At 40.0% G+C, this 18,085-nt stretch overlaps 1 protein-coding gene and 1 long non-coding RNA gene across 3 annotated transcripts in view; one reads left to right on the top strand and one right to left on the bottom strand.

Moving 5' to 3' along the window:
* Window positions 1-16,090, bottom strand: part of MRPS9 (mitochondrial ribosomal protein S9) — a 42,728-nt gene extending 26,638 nt beyond the window's left edge. Inside the window, exons 1-2 of the mRNA XM_072135888.1 lie at window positions 15,900-16,090; window positions 11,724-11,903 (exon numbers count right to left, since the gene is read on the bottom strand). Of these exons, the coding sequence (XP_071991989.1) occupies window positions 11,724-11,903; window positions 15,900-16,073 (354 nt within the window). The 5' untranslated portion in view covers window positions 16,074-16,090. The remainder of the gene's footprint in view (window positions 1-11,723; window positions 11,904-15,899) is intronic.
* LOC140118247 (uncharacterized) overlaps window positions 15,756-18,085 on the top strand; it is a 47,648-nt gene continuing 45,318 nt past the window's right edge. The window contains exon 1 of one of the 2 annotated variants that reach the window (XR_011853160.1): window positions 15,756-15,831. This is a non-coding gene — a long non-coding RNA (uncharacterized lncRNA). Of the gene's footprint in view, window positions 15,832-15,962; window positions 16,126-18,085 lie in introns of those variants that run through there. The other variant, XR_011853159.1, reaches the window with a different exon arrangement.

Genomic DNA, 18,085 nt, shown 5'->3' with positions numbered 1-18,085 from the left:
CAAAAAGAAAGAAAACCCAGTCAATAGTGGAAAACGTCAAACAATTTCAACACATTGTCATTTTGGAAACCGACTAGATCAGTTCTCTTCTCCTCTATACAGATTTATAGGAACTGTAGGGCAAGTCGTAAGACACTGAATACAAAATGTAGAAAAGTCTTTCAGCTACACAACATCATTCAATTCATACATGGAGATGGTAAACTGACCAACCTGGAGCAGAATAGCAATGGAGATGCAGGCAGGCCCCGGTTACATAAAAGATAGGTTCCATAGGTCTGTTCTTAAGTTGAATTTGTATGTAAGTCGAAACTGTATATTTTAGAATTGTAGATTCAGACAAGAAATTTTTGCCCCAGTGACTATTGGATTTTCAATTTTTTTTGCTGTAATGTACCAAGGATTATCAATAAAGCTTCATTACAGACACATTCAGCTGTTAATTGCAGTCTGGGACTATAGTAAAGCATCTAGAGAGCTTCAGGGGTCGTCTGTTAGTCTGGTGTCCTTAAGTAGAGGACAGTCTGTACTGATGTACCTTCCCAAACCATTCCCTTTTTCCATAGGTCTTGTTTTCGTCAGTAGATCCTGTGGGAAGGTGATATGGAATCGTGTAGTTTTTGGGGGGTTGTTTATTGTCCTACGCTGTAACAACTTTTTAGTTGCTTTTATGTAATATTATTTTAGGTTTGTTGTACTGTTAATGTTTTTAATGTTATGGGACTAACCTGGTCGTGATAACTTCTTTTCCCCTTTGGGGACAATAAATTATTGTTATCAGGATCTCTATTGTTATAATTCTACTCCACTTTACAGACAAAACAATAGGAGGTATTTGCGCCATCTCCATGCAGGAGTAGACAGATGTTGTGTTGCAGAAAACCTTTCTTCATCTTGTTTCTATTGCTTATTGTCTTGGTAAGATTGACAGTTCTCTCTCTAACCCTGTTCAAACTACAAATTTTCTGGTCATTTGTGGTAACATTTTTATATTGCAAACTGGTTGATACAAAATGTGCATTTAACCTTTTGTTACATATTTATCATCATTACGATATGAGGGTTCGCGTATTGAGTAGACTTTTTAGTACAATTTAATGACAAAACTTTTCTTTTTTTTATTAAGGGGGAAATTTGTAAAATTTTGTCAGAATTCTTTTTTTATTTGACCTTTGCATGATGGGAATTTAATATTATGCTACACATAAACCTCAGGTTGTGACAGACGTGGGATTGTTTTTAAATCTTTTTTAACCTTATATCTTCTACAACTGTTTTTCATAACTATCACATGGGACCTAAAGACACAACCATTTGATCACTTGTACAATATCATATCACACTACTCACATAGTGCTGTTTGGTATACAACTTCAGTAGTTCTGACAGGCCAAAAAAAAAAAACAAAAAACACATTTTTGGGTAGGATCCCAAGATCACCTCCTATTCACTTTATTTGTTACTTGGATGAGATCCTCAGACTTTCTTATAGAATGCACTGATTTATGATAATGATTCCAAGAATAAAGAATTTGGCAATGACAGATAGGTGGCAAGTATAATTCAATCATACCCAAAAGGAAATTATGGATTAATTACGCAGCAGTAAAAAGTTGACAATTATAAATTTGTGATTATCTACTTACCAAGTCTGGGTAAAGGGATACATCAATGTCTACAGTGCATTTGTTTTTCCATACCCTCATCATTAGAGAAATGTGCAATAAATAACTTATATTGCAGCATGTCAAAGCAAAAGAAAAAAAATGTGCTCTAGGAACAATCCCTCATCACTAGAACACTGATCCCAAGATGCTCATAGCCACTTGTGGTATAGGAAATATTCCAACCTTTTATAATTCAGATACACAGATTTCCTACTTCATAAATGCAAGGGGCACATATGGCCCACTGTCCAGTCAGAAAAATGAAAATTATACGGCAAAATACAATTTGTTCATATTTGCATTAAAAAGCTTATTGTAAAATACTTTAAAAAAAAAAAGCTTTAAATGGATGTCCTGAAGCTAAGGCAAAGGTTTTTCCTACATAAATAAAATTTAAAATTATAAAAAACTGTAAAAAAAAAAAAGTTTTTTTTTTAAGGTGGTTTTTAAATATTTATATTGTTATTGTTTCACATTGAACACATTGGATTGGTTATTTAGATAAATAACATATTATTTGGGTCCCAAGATTTTGATCAAAAAAGGTCAGTACAAAACCCTGTTTAGGCAATAAATGCTGAATGGTTTCCTATCCAGATGCTAAAATCCCAGAGATAAAGGGACTTTGATGTGTTCTTGGCAACAAACCAAGTCAGTGATTGTGTCAGAAACTCCCAACGGTTAAAAATAAAATGCATCTGTAACCTGGGAAAGTGCTACCTGTAACTTCTATTTTATTGGAAGCTATTGAGCTACTGAAAAGTTCATTTTGTTTGGCTTCCAGTAATTCTTTTATCCATTAGAATCTTCCTCTGGAGCCTTTACTAAATGGACTCTGGGAAGCGGAGCAGGCTCACCGGAGGCATCTGGGCTGCATTAATCTATTACTTAGCATGTCTTTTCTTAATCAAAGTTTAAGGACTCTCCTAAACCGACTAAATAAGGTTATAAAACAGAACATTTTCCTGGAAAACACCTGTTTTACATTGGCTATATATCAAGCCTTCATCCTAAACAGACAGAGGAAAGAAAAGATGGCAAAATACTAAAGTAATTATGCATCAAAAATCTTTTAGACATGCATGCTTCTTTCAGGTGACGGAAAATGATATAGGGGCTCCCATTTCCCCAGTTTCCATTTACCAAGCACAGTCATATGCTACCAAACATTCACTGAAGAATAACCATTAAGGAGAAAGTGGTATGTATACAAGGCAAATTAGCTTTGTACTGATACTCTGCAATAGTTTCATAAGTTAATGTCCTGCTGAAATAAGTTGAAAAAACAAGGTCACGATCCTGGCAGCCTAACCAATAGGAGAATTATTAAATGACACTTGTCATCAGGTCTCTAATTCTGTCCCCACTACCTGTTGGAGCAGCTCAAAAGGATTCCATCCCAGCCTTTATCTAGTCAATGTATACATTAATCATTCTAAAATTGTCTTTTCTTTACTATGTATATGAGGCTGGGCACATGGAGAGAGAAAGTTATGTCCCCCTGCTCATGTCTGTGTGTAATGTATAGTAAAGTATTGCTTGTGTCTGTGCTTTATCTGCTGACATGCTCTCTCGACATGCTCTCTCCCCTCATACATATGTGTTAGAATCAGAGATCAGCTACACAAGTACCTGACGTGTTCTGCTAAAAAATGGTTGCCTGGAGCCGTTGTATCCCTCCTATATACACATAGGCTGCAGTGGTTTGTAAGCCAACACCAGGAAGTATAGAAAGTAGCCATTACACCATTATACATGCTGTCAGTCATGTGTATACAAGTATCTCATACACACACAGGCTGCAAGGGGCAACAGCACCAGGAGTGTCACAACATTATCCAGGCTGTCATTCAAACACGGGGGGGGGGGGGGGGCCTCCCACTCATGAATAAGCTGGACAGCTTGAATATGATAATGACTCATTGGACAACTCTGGTCATTTGCATACAGCTTTAGGAGCGGATTGCTTAAGTTTACAGGCATGTAGAGGGACAATGCTTTTGAATGGCAGTTTATGAAAATATATTTAGCTTAGGGGGTTAATTTGCCTGGCAAGTTCTCTTTAAACAGTACACTATAAGATCAGTGGTTTGTTCATGTATGGGCTTGATAGCTCCTCCAGCCAGCACAAGGAACTTTATTAGTAGATAGTTTCTACTATGGCAAGGAGATGTGGTTTGTCATATAGGATTGTCTATATGCAACGGATGTCAACCTTTGTAGGTGTTATTTTCTAGGCACATACCCAAGCTGTGGCAGGAACAATTAAATGTATGGGGTCACTACAGAGGCAAGTATACAGGCACACCACAACAGGCAGCTTCCCTTTTTGTATGATCTTTTTAGCCAATACACTACCATCAAGTGTGCTGACAATCAGCACCAATCAGCTACCATCAACCAAGTCTGTCTAATATATGCATACATGTAACCTCTGAGCAAACACAGACCTCTGACAATATGTTTCTTGTCAGAAACGCGTAGGATCATGAATAATTTTTAATCTTTGTACAATCTGCCTGAAGGAGACATAACCAGAATCTAATCTCTGTAAAAAGTATAAAATTGATAGAGTAGAATAATGATATAGCTGTTTTTAGGGCATCAGCTGAAATCCAAGCGGCTCAGCAATAGTGGGAGATTTAATCTCGGAGTGATAGCCAACATCGCAGCTGATTTAGGATAGTATAGTGTGCAGGAAGATTAGTGTAGCAATCGTTTGTTAGTAATAGTCTATAAAGGCCATAGAAAGTGAGACTATGAGACCCAATCTGTCTCATTATTATGTGTGATATATAGATTATATATTGCACATCTGTCTCATTATTCAGAGCTATTCTTAGACATGCACAGAAACCAGTGTAGAAATTTGTCATCAGAAACAGGTTAGAATCTACATTTCAGCCTTGGGACTAAGGTGTTTGTATCTGGGGTATTCTTATCCTACAATACTTCCTGATATCAGGGTTGGTTGCCCTAAGGAAGGAACACCCATTGTCCCTCAACTTACCTCCCTACAGTTATTCAGGCATGATTTGCTCATCACCAACAGTTATTCAGAGAGAATAAGGATATGTGCATGTCCATTAAATCTTATAGAGTTTTGATGATGACCTTTTATTTTAATGTATGAATAAAAAGTTACATTTTAGGCATTTTATTCTGGAACAAGTTACCCTACTGGATATGTCCATATTGAGTTCAGTCACCTTGTAATGAGGGGGTCTTTCTAAACGAGTTACTAGATATGACTGCGCCTTTGCTCACTCTGCCATGAGGTATGCACATCTAGTGCCGATGTCGCACAGTCAAGGAGGTGAAGAAAATGGTAGTGCTTCGATCAGTGAGTGGAGTGCAGTGGTTTTATAACTTTCCTGTTCTACTGAATAGATACACTGCTCAAAAAAATAAAAGGGAACACACAAATAATACATCCTAGATTTGAATGAATCTGAAATATTCTTATTGAATACTTTGTTCTGAACAAAGTGCAATGTGCCGACAACAAGAATAAAATCATCATGAGAAATCAAATTTATTAACCAATGGAGGCCTGGATTTTGAGTCACCGACAAAATTAAAGTGGAAAAACACACTACAGACTGACCCAACTATGACCTAATGTCCGTAAAACAAAACAAAATGAGGCTAGTCCATAGCTTCAATGTCTTCATCTTGCAGGAACTGTTGACACACTCCAGCCACATGAGGTCTAGCATTGTCCTGAATTAGGAGGAACCATGGGCCAACCAAACTAGCATGTTTGTAAAGAGTTACAGAATTTGATGGCGCTTTTTAAATAAAGATTATTTCTCACAAGGGGTCTGAGGATCTCATCTTTGTACCTAATGGCAGTCAGGCTACCTCAGGCAAACACATAGAGGGCTGTAATGTCTGTCACATGTGCTCAGTGTAAACTTGAAAAGCACAGTGGCATAAGTGGCGATTTTGCCAATCCTGATGTTCCCTGGCAACTGCAATGCGTCTTGCATGGTGTTGGGCTGTGAGAAAACCCCCATTTGTGGACTTTGGGCCCTAATACCATCCTCATGGAATCGGTTTCTAACAGTTTGTGCAGACACATGCACATTTATGCCCTACTGGAGATCATTTTGCAGGGCTCTGGCAGTGCTCCTCCTGTTCCTCCTTGCAAAAAGGCAGAGGTAGCGGTCCCGATGCTGCGGCCCTGATGCTGCGGCTCCCTCCACGTCTCCTGGTGAACGGGCCTGTCTCCTGGTAGCGCCTCCAGCCTCTGGACAGTACGCCAACAGATGCAGCAAACCTTCTTGCCACAGTTCTACAGATGTGCCATCCTGCAAGAGAAGTGGTCTGTGGTCCCCACCTGCCCAACCACTGTTGTCCATTTCATTTGCACAACAGCAAATTATATGGATTGTCAAACAGTATGGCTTCCTAAGTGGACAGTTTGATTTCACAGAATTTGATTTACTTGGAGTTATATTGTGTTGTTTAAGTGTTCTTTTTATTTTTTTGAGCAGTGTACTTTAGGTAGGAACTTTGATGTCACAAGTCCTACAGCATCATGGCAGGGGATTAATAACCAAAGCTCGTAAAAAATAATAACAATGGTTTTTAAAAGAAATTAACCAAAGCTATGCCGATATGTTTCTCATAAGATCCACCAGTAGCATCTATGCTATGGTTACCAAAAATATTCCTCTACTGGATAGAGTAATTTACACAAACCATGACTGAAATAAATGATTTGTGACCAGCTTGCATAACTAGATCTATGAAGAAATTTTATTTTTATATTAAACAGCAAAAGTAAAGAGTACAGACAGAGTCATGTCTGGCTAGTATGACACTTATGGTATTTAACACAATATTCGATTTTACATATGGTCTTTACTATAGAATCAAAACTAATACTAACCATTGTTAATCTATGAAGTATGGAGATTACATGTCACTCATGTTGTAATAGAATACAATGAGTAACCTACATTTTGAGTGAATACATAATAAAGATGGTCTCAATAGCAAAAATACACACTACAATCTCTGCACGTGCAACTAAAAGGATGACTACATGGCATTCCCACCCTTACAAAGACCAAAGCTGTCTAGAAACCTCCTCCTCCCCTGCCCCTTATGTGTTCCAGCTGAGTAAGACTAGTGCCATGAATAAAACATAACCTTATGCCTCACATTTCTCGTGTTTTTCAAGAACAGACTGAATGCATTTTCATTATGTTTTTACCTCTTACATTTGGTATTTAATGAGATTGTAATGTATAAAGCTTTATGCACTGAACATTTCCAACATTATTTTAACAAAATGTAGAATTTGTAAAGATCTAGTTATGCAACATAATTTTAAAGGGGTTTTTGACTAATTACTGTTATGAAATCCAATAATGTCCCTCACGTCGACACGGGTGGCAACACGAAAAAAAATATGACTCCATGTGCATGGTCATCGGACACCGGTGTTCTTGAAATCAAGATTAAAGCATTAAAGCCGTAATGCCAGGGATCCCAGTCACAGGTTTTAACTTGATTACACATCCAGTAAACATGACATAAAAGCAATTTGTCATTGTCTCATATGAAAAGGGGTTTGTACTTGCTTTTAAAATGGCAAACGGATGGGATGCTAACAAGGAAACCATAATATGCTTGAGCAAACTCCACTGGAGCAAATCTTTAAGCTGGTTTTATGAAGCTTATATCAAGCCTCATGACATATTTTGAATTGCGAAATTCACATATGAAACATCTTAGGCCAAATTCACACGTCAGTATATGGCGGCCATGTTAACCGTACAAACAGTAGTTAGCATACGGCTGCCATAGAAGTGCATTGTAAAGGACACAATATAGTAATGCATTACTGTACAGTTTCTCAAAAAAAAAAAAAAAAACCGCACTCTGCCCCCCTACACCAGCCGGCCATATGCTATGCCCAACAGAGAATTAAATGTTGTTCGCTAAGTTCTAGAGGGCTAAGTAATACCACTGACAAAAAAAAAACCCATAAAATTCTCAGCCTGTGGAAAAAAAAAATGTTAAGTATTTTTTTTGTCCCATTAAAAGGGAACCTTTCACCAGATTGCCACAAATAAACCTAATGGCAGGTTCCCATAGCACTATGCTGAACATGTAACTCCAGATTTACGGACAAATCTAAAGGTTGACAGCAAAATTTTAGATTAAGCACCAATATCAGTGTTTCTAGAGATTTCCAATAGCCCACCAAGTGGAAAAATGTATAAGGCACCAGTATTCTCAATGTTTATGTCTTCCAGTAATCATATTTAGTTAAAACCCTTAGAGTGTTGCCAAACTCCTGGCTCCTCCGATACGTAATTTATGCATGCCCCCCGCTTCATTGTTATGCACCCCTCTCTGCAGCCGAGTGACATCACCAGCTGATATGCATGTGACTGATCACATGGCTGTAACGTCAGTAAAGGTCCTTTAGCCTACTAGTGGCCACAGCGTGTCCTGCAGTGTGACAGCTGGCTGTCACCGGAGAGCGCTGGGAGGAATGTTATGATAAGACATGAGAGGATGTGCGGACAGGCACATAGGCAGCACATAGGCAGAGGCTGTCGCGCACGAGTAGGCTAAAAGACCTTTACTGACGTCACAGCCTTCTGATCAGTCACAAGCATATCAGCTGGTGATGTCACCCAGCTGCAGAGAGGGCTGGGAGGGGTGCATAACTAGAAGCGGAGTGCATGTGTAAATTACGTATCGGAGGAGTCAGAAGGTGCTCGGCCGACAGGACCCTGAGCACTTCTGGCTCATTTGAATATTTTATATAATCTTATTTTCTGGTCCTGTCGGAGGGCATGCATATGTGTCTTTTTATATAGTGTTTCTAAAATTCTGGTTTCAGCTATTCATCTATTTGGGAAGCAAGACTTTCTATGAGTTGGAGCAGCAAATGTGGGCCAAGTCAAGGACAGACAAACCATATGTGCTTCTGCCCTTTGCCACCTTAAGACTGGGGACACACACACGAAGAAATATGACAAAATCTTTCACATCGGTTTCTGCGCCACTTGTTTGAGACTGGTATAAGACCCAACTACTGAATTTACCGGTAATATCTCGCTAAAAGCAACAGTAAATCTGTAAACTAGCAGACAGCAAAAGTGACTTTTCACAGAGGCGCTCACACTTTTGCTCATGTCTGCCCCTGCACCAAATGCCCATTATAGTTGAGGCCTTACCCAGTTTTAGGTAAAGTACTGCCACCCATTACTACAGGCTTTGCCAGCAAAACAAAGAATAAAGCACAATAGAAAGCAGTAAGCTGAGCTTCAACTAAAGACAACAAGAGAGTGTTGCCTGGTCTGGGAAAAGCACCAGGTCAGTGCTGCTATCTCTATTAATTTGCCATCCCAGCTGGGCAGTGGGTAGGCAGCTGTTAACGTGATCAATGACTTACCTAAATGTCATCTCAACTGATTCGCTTCTAAATTCCCAGCAAGTGAGACTAATGTACAGGTGCTAATTTATTTAAGCTGTTCTCTTCACTTGTACGTAGCATTAGAGACTGCATCTGGCACCTAATGTTAGCTGTCAGTTGTACTTAGTCATGCCTCTTCTAATGACTCTGTTCATTAGAAATGAGCACAAATTATGAAATATTGTGAAAAATGATACGGCAAATAGAATGGACACAGCAAATCAATTAGAGAAATTTCCTGCAGAATTCTCTCTCCTAGCAGGAGGAGAACATGCAGGTTTCTGAGCAAGAGATGAGATAACAATTAAAAAGCAATTGAAGAGAACTTGGCAGCATTATTTATCAATCTGCTTGCATTGCAGTTGATAGAACAATGCACTAGCATGTGGCAACGGATTGCTTCTCCACTAAAATGTGCGGTTTCCCAGATGAGTTATATACTTACCAACGATTTATATGGCACCAACATAATGCTTAGGAATAATATGAAAAACCCACATAATTCAAGTGCAGTTAAAAAGAAAAAATCAAACAAAATGACAAAACATGTTTAGTACTGTACATTGTCACAGGCCATTAAATTCTGAAGACCACATTCATACTTTGCCTTCATTTGCAGATCATAGATAGTTCAATGTAGAGATATGTTTTTAGAGTTGATGTTAAAGCGTAACTGTCAAGTTACTGGCAAAAAAAAATAGCTTTAGCACAGCTGGAGAGAGCCTTTGATAACAGTTCCAACAATATCAGTATCATGCTGCTGACTTCTTCATAGCCTGAGAGATAGCATGGTATATCCATTATTATTTCTTTTAAAATCATAGCTATCCCAGAAGTGAGCGGCCCTCCATAGTTGTGAATACAGCTTGGGGCACTGCGGCCAGAGTACAGGCAGTCCCCGGGTTACATACAAGATAGGGTCTGTAGGTTTGTTCTTAAGTTGAATTTGTATGCAAGTCGGAACTGTATATTTTATCATTGTAATCCCAGCCAGAATTTTTTTGGTCTCTGTGACAATTGGATTTTAAAAATGTTGGGTTGTCATAAGAACCAGGATTAACAATAAATCTTCATTACAGACACCTGTGATAACTGTTACAGCTGATTATTGTAGCCTAGGACTAAAGTACAATAAATTACCAATATCCAGAGGTCCGTTTGTAACTAGGGGTCGTATGTAAGTCGAGTGTTCTTAAGTAGGGGACCGCCTGTATTGAGGGCAATTATATGAAACAGGATAGCATGCTTGTAATTAGCTAATTAGAGTAAACTGGAAAATTGCTTGATTTTTTTCTTAGTGCAGAGCAAAATTTTCTTATATTTTACAGTTATGTTATACTTTTAAGTTACGCATTCGCCAAAACAGCCACAGGAAATCCAAGCCTTAAGACTGCACCCGGATTATTGACTTAAAATTTTAGGAATATCCCCAGGAATTCACATGCAGCCGATTTGTAGCATAAATTTATTCGACCTGTTTAAACCCCTGTGAACCCTGAACAGATTTCTGAACAAATCTGCAGTATTGCAACCATGCCTCTGTCTGCCACTACATGTCAATGTATATACTCAGCCGGAGCTTTTCTGATGCATACGTTGAGCGTTTACATAGAACATGACGTGAACCCAACCTAACGGACATATTCATTTTCTTGGATGCTCTTCCGAGCATGTTAATAGAGTATTAAAAATACCTTACTCACTTGGGCCACAGGCACACATCCAAATGATCGCAGCCATAAGTTAGCCCCAAAACCGGCAGCTCACGGCTGCCATTTGATACATTGCATACAGACACTGTGCAGTGAGAACACATTTATCTCACCGTGCCTAAGCAGAAGATAGAGCAGGTCCTATACCTGTCTGGATTACGGCACAGCCACTGAGCTTCCCTATAGGGAAAGGCCACAGCTCAACCTCTCCTTCTCCAGCTGGTAGGCGGCTCACAGCACACTTCTGCCCATGTGGACGTGTGCATAAAGCCCAATACTGACTATGTTGTGCAATTGGATATATTGCCCACTATATTCAGGTGCAGAATCCATATTTAACAATTTAAAGTAAGTACAAAAAGATTCACTTTTGTAAAATAAAACAAAAATTTAAAAAATGACCTATACATAAGAAATTCCCAGACTGCTTCCATAATTTAAGTGTTCCCGTGACATTGATAAATGGAGCAAACATCACTATCCTACTGTTCTCAGGGTAACTATTCCAGCACAGGTAATCTTCCTTACAGCTCTGAACATACAGCAACACTTCCAGATGAAGGATTTCTCTGATAAATGGTGGAATTACAGCATAATAGAAAGCACACCACAAGTCTCCTGTGTTATACAGAGTCATAGTCCCACAGCGGCAGTAACAATCCTACATGACACAAGGAAGTCAGCTCAGGACAATGAAAGCACTGCGGTGTGTTATTTGATGTGACTATTCCTATGTAAGACAGAGGAACAAACACCCTGCTTTCTACAGAAATGTGCCCAGCATTATCCTAAAAGTTTGATTAAAATTCACAGGGAGTTGGGACAGTCTCACCAGAGTTAAGGGATTTCAATATGAAACTCCACACTAAATTACTTCTCCAACCGAGTAGCTCTACTTACATCAATATCCTCTTGGGTAAATGTCTCTGGATCCTCTCCCATCATGTTGGCTAAATGTCTCTTTCCAATGTTGAACTCTTCAATCTGTTTTTTAATAAAAGCCTCTGTGTACTTTTCAGGTCCCGAGGCTGCAACATTTTTCCTCTGTAGCGTGGAGCTGGTATGTATTAGCCGAGACGCCTGTGCCAAAATAAAAGGGGGTGCGGAGAGGACTAGTTATTCACATCTCACTAAACACAATAAAATAAGAGCACAAAGTTCTGATCACAATACAGCAGCACGTGAACAATGTAATGGAAATTGAAACAAGCACAAAAATGATATACAAATGCAATCATATTGCAAAATACATACACATACTACAGCACATAACAAATAAGAAAAAAGGAGAGGGTTAAAGGGGTTATCCGGGTATACAAATTTACTGAAGGCCGGGCTGGGGCAGGCTATTTAAAAATAACAAACGTGTACTTACCTCCTTCGGCGGCGCCGATGTCCTCCGCACAGAAGCCACGCACAGGGAACTTCCGGTCCGCGTCCCCATCTCTCAGCGTTGTAAGCGCTGGAAGATGCTGTTGGATAGGAGCTTCCGGCCGGAAACTCCCTGTGCGCCGCTGTATACAAACCGGCGCACAGATGAGACTGACCGCGGCGCGGGTCATCAGCGGTGCCGGACGAGGCAAATACACATTTGTTATTTTTAAATAGCCCAGCCTGGCCATAATTAAATTTGTATACCCGCATAACCCCTTTAAAGAAAAGGGAAAAGTGCAACCTGGTGCAAGATTATCCTTGATGTTAAAGGGGTTGTCCGAGTTCTTAAAAAAAAAAAATAAGGGAGGCCAGGAGGGCGCTGCTTAAAAAAATAAAGTCCTACTTACCTTCCGGTGCCCTCCGGTATCCAGCAACATGGCCACCACAGCAGCGCTGGATTCAGCTTCCGGTAGGCCGTGGCCAGGCACGCCTATCTGTCCCTATTCACAGCATTGTGAACGTGGGCCGGAAGGTTGTCGGATCCGGCTGGACAGAACAGACTGCAAATCCTGGCAATGCATTCAGGACTCCCATATCTACTGTTTAACTTTAATGGAGTTTAATACACACGAATCTCCTCATGCTGCTGGTAAGATAGAATTAGATGGCTTTTTCTATGTATTTTTCTTCAAACATTTACAAATTGCTACATTAAAAGGCTAACCTAATGTATATATAATATATTTCTATACACTATGTATATAATTTTGTAAGCAATCTTGAAAAGATGATGCTGAAATCTGGCTTTGACATTACTAAGGCAAGGTAAGTTTTATATATCACCTGTATACACCTACACTCTACAGGAAAAATAAAACAACGTAATAACATTGCCTCATCCATAGAGTGGAGCATTTCTGGATGGTATTCGTCATGTAATTTACTTCTGAGAGTCTCTGCAGTAAAGCAGTTCAAACACTAATATGAATATTAAATAGTTGAATAGATGAATAGTGAAAAACAGGCATGCGCCATCAATTTTTATTGAACAAACACACGTCTACATACACTACATGCTAAACTTTAGAAAGCATTATTATTTTAAAGCATCTAAAAATACCTCTGTCCTTTATAAATGTGGCATAATAATGAAGGATGAAGAAACCTTGCCCTTGAAACACATCTCTGTGTTCTTTGAGACTTTCTGTACTTGAGTGACATCAGTCCACCAGTCTCTCTGAACCACAATGAAGTACCTGCCCTATTCTCTGTTCTATCTTATTAGCTTAGTGTGACTGATTTGGTTTAGGCCATGCATACCTACTAGAGGGAATCCACTAATATCTCTTATTAATGCTTAGTTATAACTTTGCAGGCATCACCAATCACTTTGTATATTCAGCTGCAATAGTGCACTCTTTTAGACTGATCAATCCGCCCCGTAGTGTCTGACATTAACTTCTTTTTATGCGCTTCTCTTACTTTTTATTAAAGGGGTATTCCAGGAATATGAACGTCTGACACAAAAACCCACGATGCTATAAATAAATGGATAGTCACAAAATGGAGCTTAAATAGTTTGATTTTATGATTTACAAAATGAATGGCCTCTCTAAAGTAGGTGGAGTTATCCCTAAGATGGCCGCCACTTAAAAATACAAGTCCCAAGATCCTTTAGTTCTCAGTAACTCCTCCTCCCTCTTATGCTCTGCTCCCAGTGATGATCTAACAGGTTTTCTTGTTCTGTTACCATAGTAATGATGTGTAACTGCCATGCCTGCACATCACCACAACACTGGCCATACTGGATGCACTGCAACCAACCAACTACAGCCAATCATAGTGGAGATCCCATGACCTGCCTGGGCAGGTGCAGGACATGTGATGTGGACATGTGATTAGCGGCCATCTTCTGTCCTGTGGAAATTAACGGACTGATTAAAGGGCCAGTAGCCTTTTAATTCTACATTACAGTCTATGTCACCAGCATTTTCTGCTAAGGGGAGGAAAATTTTAAACAACAACTAATTACATATTAGCTTATATTTTGAGTATCCATTTGCATATGAATTATGCTGATTCCTGGAATAACACTTTAAAAAAGGCAAGAAACTTATCTGCCTATTATGCAAAAACATTTTCTCCACAGACTAAATATAGGCAAATTATTTGGTTAAAAGAAAACTTGATATCCCAGCACCATCCCAGCTAATGTCTAATACAGACACAAACACTTCTCTTTTCATCCAATTTATGAAATAAAGTAAAGGTGAAAATTAAAGGGGGTTTCCCCACGAACAAAAGTTAGGCCTTATCCACGGGATAGGGCCTAAGTTGCTGAGCAGTGGGGGTGTCAGTGAGGAGACCCCGACAGAACGCTAAAACATGGGGTCTGATGGAGTCCCATGTACCTCCATCGGACACCTCGCCATTCCTTAGATTAATGGAGCAGACAACCCCGCATGACAGTTCTGCTCCATTAAACTCTATGGAGCTGACAGAGATTGCGGCACTCTGTCAGAGTCATGGAGGATAAGATAGGGCCTATTCTTGCGTTCGTGGGAAAACCCCTTTAAAATTGCAGCATGCCCCATTTACAGCCATTGTAATTTCATATACATTGTTAAAAATTTACTAAGCTATTAGGCTCAGGAGTCAACTTACTCCAAGACACTCCCACAACATGACATAACTAAGTCAAGTTCCCAAAATGTTATCAATGAAAATGTCAGCTCATCCTGCATAAAAAGAAAAAACACCCAAAACTATTTAAAAGTTAAGGGTATGGTGATATTTATTTTTGGGGGTCTGCCCCAGATTGCAATGCGACACTTTGGGATACAGATAGAGATGCAACGGTGTAGCAGGGAGCCATTTGCTACACCAATAAGTCTCAGCTGTATGCAGAGGTTAGCAGGCACGATGTGATGACACGCTAGTGGGCTTCAGAACCACGTATAGCAGTGGCAAGCCTCATTCACGTGGCCAGGTGCTCAGGCCTATAGTTTGTGGTGCGGCCGCCCGAGTGCACAGTGCTGTGCACATCATGGGACTAGATCACATCCCCCATAGCGGCAATGTGAATGATCCCCAATACTGTTTGAGGGTGGCATTATGCTGGAGTGGGCCGCTTAGAGATATATTGACTGGAGGCTCATAATACTGATAATTGTGGGTACAGAGCGAGTCAAGGACAAATGCTCTGTCCTTGACTCGCTCTGTACCCACAATTATCTCTAAATAGAAAATCTTGCACAGTGTACATGCCTTCTGTCCCTCTTCCAGAATCATACAATTGTGAGGTATGTGACAATAAAGCTGCTATAATGTGATCTTTAAACCATAGAGGGTTCTTAGCAGTGGATATATATATATATATATATATATATATATATATATATATATATATAGTTGTGAGGCTATGTTATGACACTAGCACCCAGCAATCACATCTAGAGAAGTGCCCATGGGTGCCAGAGAGCCCTCCCTCTAACACCCCCAAGCGGTGGCTACAGCATAGAAGTAGTGCATGCCAGGCCTATCACTGCAGCCTGATGACCCGTCTGCAGCTGCCAGGCACAACGTGGTATCGCATCACATAAGCGACTGCAGGTCAGGTGAATGACATCACAAGGTAACTCCCGGTGTCCCCCCTTATTGATGAGGTCAGGGGAGCGGAGGCTTCTGCACCCCATTACCTACCTGACTGCACGCTGCAACCACCGCTACGGCCTTCCAGGGTCCCCCGGCGCCCGCCCGCAGCGCCGGTCTAAGGCACACGGCGGCCATGCTGGAGGATGGAAGCTGCTGGAGGTCACATGACCGGACGGGGAGGCGCGGGAGGAGGCTGAAGAGGAGTGCGTAGTGTGCCGGCATCAGATGGAGCTATGTGATACGGCGGCGCTATGCTCCCGGTTACATACACAGTGTATAGTTTCATAGATTTTATATTCTTTATATTACTTATGTGTTTTCCTTTATGCTTGCAGGGTGGAATATACATTATGTCGATATATATATACAATATATATATAATATACATAGCGGACTGATGCCTATGCACAGTATAGGGCGAAAGCTGTAGTATCAGCAGCACTGCGGTAGAGACCCAGTACTGGTACCGGGGTCCTGATCAGACAGCATAGACACGGCCGACTCTAACAATAGCATACTGCTCTGTCACATACCCTTACTAAGTGCAAACACATGGCTAGCGCCAGTTATTGGGAAATGTTACAGGAAATCAACCATCAAAATCCATTATGATAAACCAGGGACCTTTACTCAAAGATCCAGGCACCTTGACTGTGCTAATCTTATATTTGTTATTCATGGCCTCCTCCCTTCTAAAAATCAACTTTTAAAACTACGAGTCTATGAGATCTGATTCGATCACCAGCCTCTGTGAAGTCATCGGAGGGTGGCGATTACTTACAAAGAACTAAGGCTGATTTGAACATTGTAATAAATGATGCGGTAAATCCCCATATACTGTGATACTGTTGTATGGCAATATATGGTAGGATCAATCAGACAAAAGAAGCGTGTACATCTTTTTTTTTTTTTTTTTTAAATCGTAGGATGGCAGTATATGGTAGGAACGATCAGACAACCTAGGGTTAAAGTACATTATAATAAAAAAAACAAAAATTACCCCCCCCTTTCCCTAGAACTGATATAAATAAACAATAAAAATCATAAACACATTAAGTATTTCTGCTTCCGAAAACGCCTGATCTATCAAAGTATAATAACGTTTTTTTAAATGTGTTAAACCCGTAATGGAAAATTACCATTTTTAAAAATATAAAAAATTGAAAATGTCATCAAAAGTTGCAGAAAATGACACTATCCACAGCTCCGTACAACAAAGTATGAAAAAGTTATTAGCGCCAGAAGATGGCAAAATCGAAAAAAATTATTTGTACAGGAGGTTTTAATTTTTGTAAATGTATGAAAACATTAAAAAACCTATACAAATTTAGTATCCTGTGATCGTACCGACCCAAAGAATAAAGAAGACATGTCATTCGGGGCGCACAGTGAAAGCTGTAAAATCCAAGCCCACAAGAAAACGGCACAAATGCGTAATTTCACCATTTTTACTGCATTTGGAATTGCTTCCCGGTACACGGCAGGGAATATTCAATACCATCACTATGAAGTGTAATTTGTTACGCAGAAAACAAGACACCACACACCTCTGTTATAGAGTTATCTGCCATGACTAAGGAGATGATTCTCTGAAACGCGTAGGCTGCTACCCGTCCCCTCACTACCCGATGCCAGTGCTTATCATGCCTATAGGCCAGTGATGGCTAACCTATGGCACTGGTGCCAGAGGTGGCACTCGGACCCCTTTCTGTGGGCACTCAGGCCCTCACTTGAGAGGACTCCAGGTATATTCCTGCAGTCCCAGATCCCAGGACTTGCTGTGCACAGAGATATTTTAAAGCGACAGCTGTACCTGGGACTATTTTCTGCTTTATTGGTGTCCTCAGGTGCTGGTATCAATGAAAACTGACAGAGAAGGGAGTTTGAATCACAAATTGAATTTCTGTGTTGGCACTTTGCGATAAATAAGCGGGTCTTTGTTGTAGTTTGGGCACTCGGTCTCAAAAAGGTTTGCCATCACTGCTATAGGCTGTTTGCCTTAACCATATATTTTTTTGCTTTTACACTTTTTGAATAAAGACAACAGTGTTTTAACCGCACGTGGACACCGTTTGTAGCTGGAATTTTTCTCTTCAATCTTCATGTTATAGATTATAGTTATAGATTTTTGAACATAGGGAGTGAAAAATGGAATTGAAAAAACAAAAAAGGGCCTGGTTGTTTAGGGGTTAATGTTTTTTCCTGTCAAGATGGGGTGCAGAGTGTACCTTAAT

Source organism: Engystomops pustulosus, chromosome 2, assembly GCF_040894005.1.
Source record: "Engystomops pustulosus chromosome 2, aEngPut4.maternal, whole genome shotgun sequence".
In the NCBI taxonomy this organism is placed as follows: domain Eukaryota; kingdom Metazoa; phylum Chordata; class Amphibia; order Anura; family Leptodactylidae; genus Engystomops; species Engystomops pustulosus.
The sequence above is the reverse complement of the archived record's forward strand: the minus strand, read 5'-3'. Positions and strand labels throughout refer to the sequence as shown.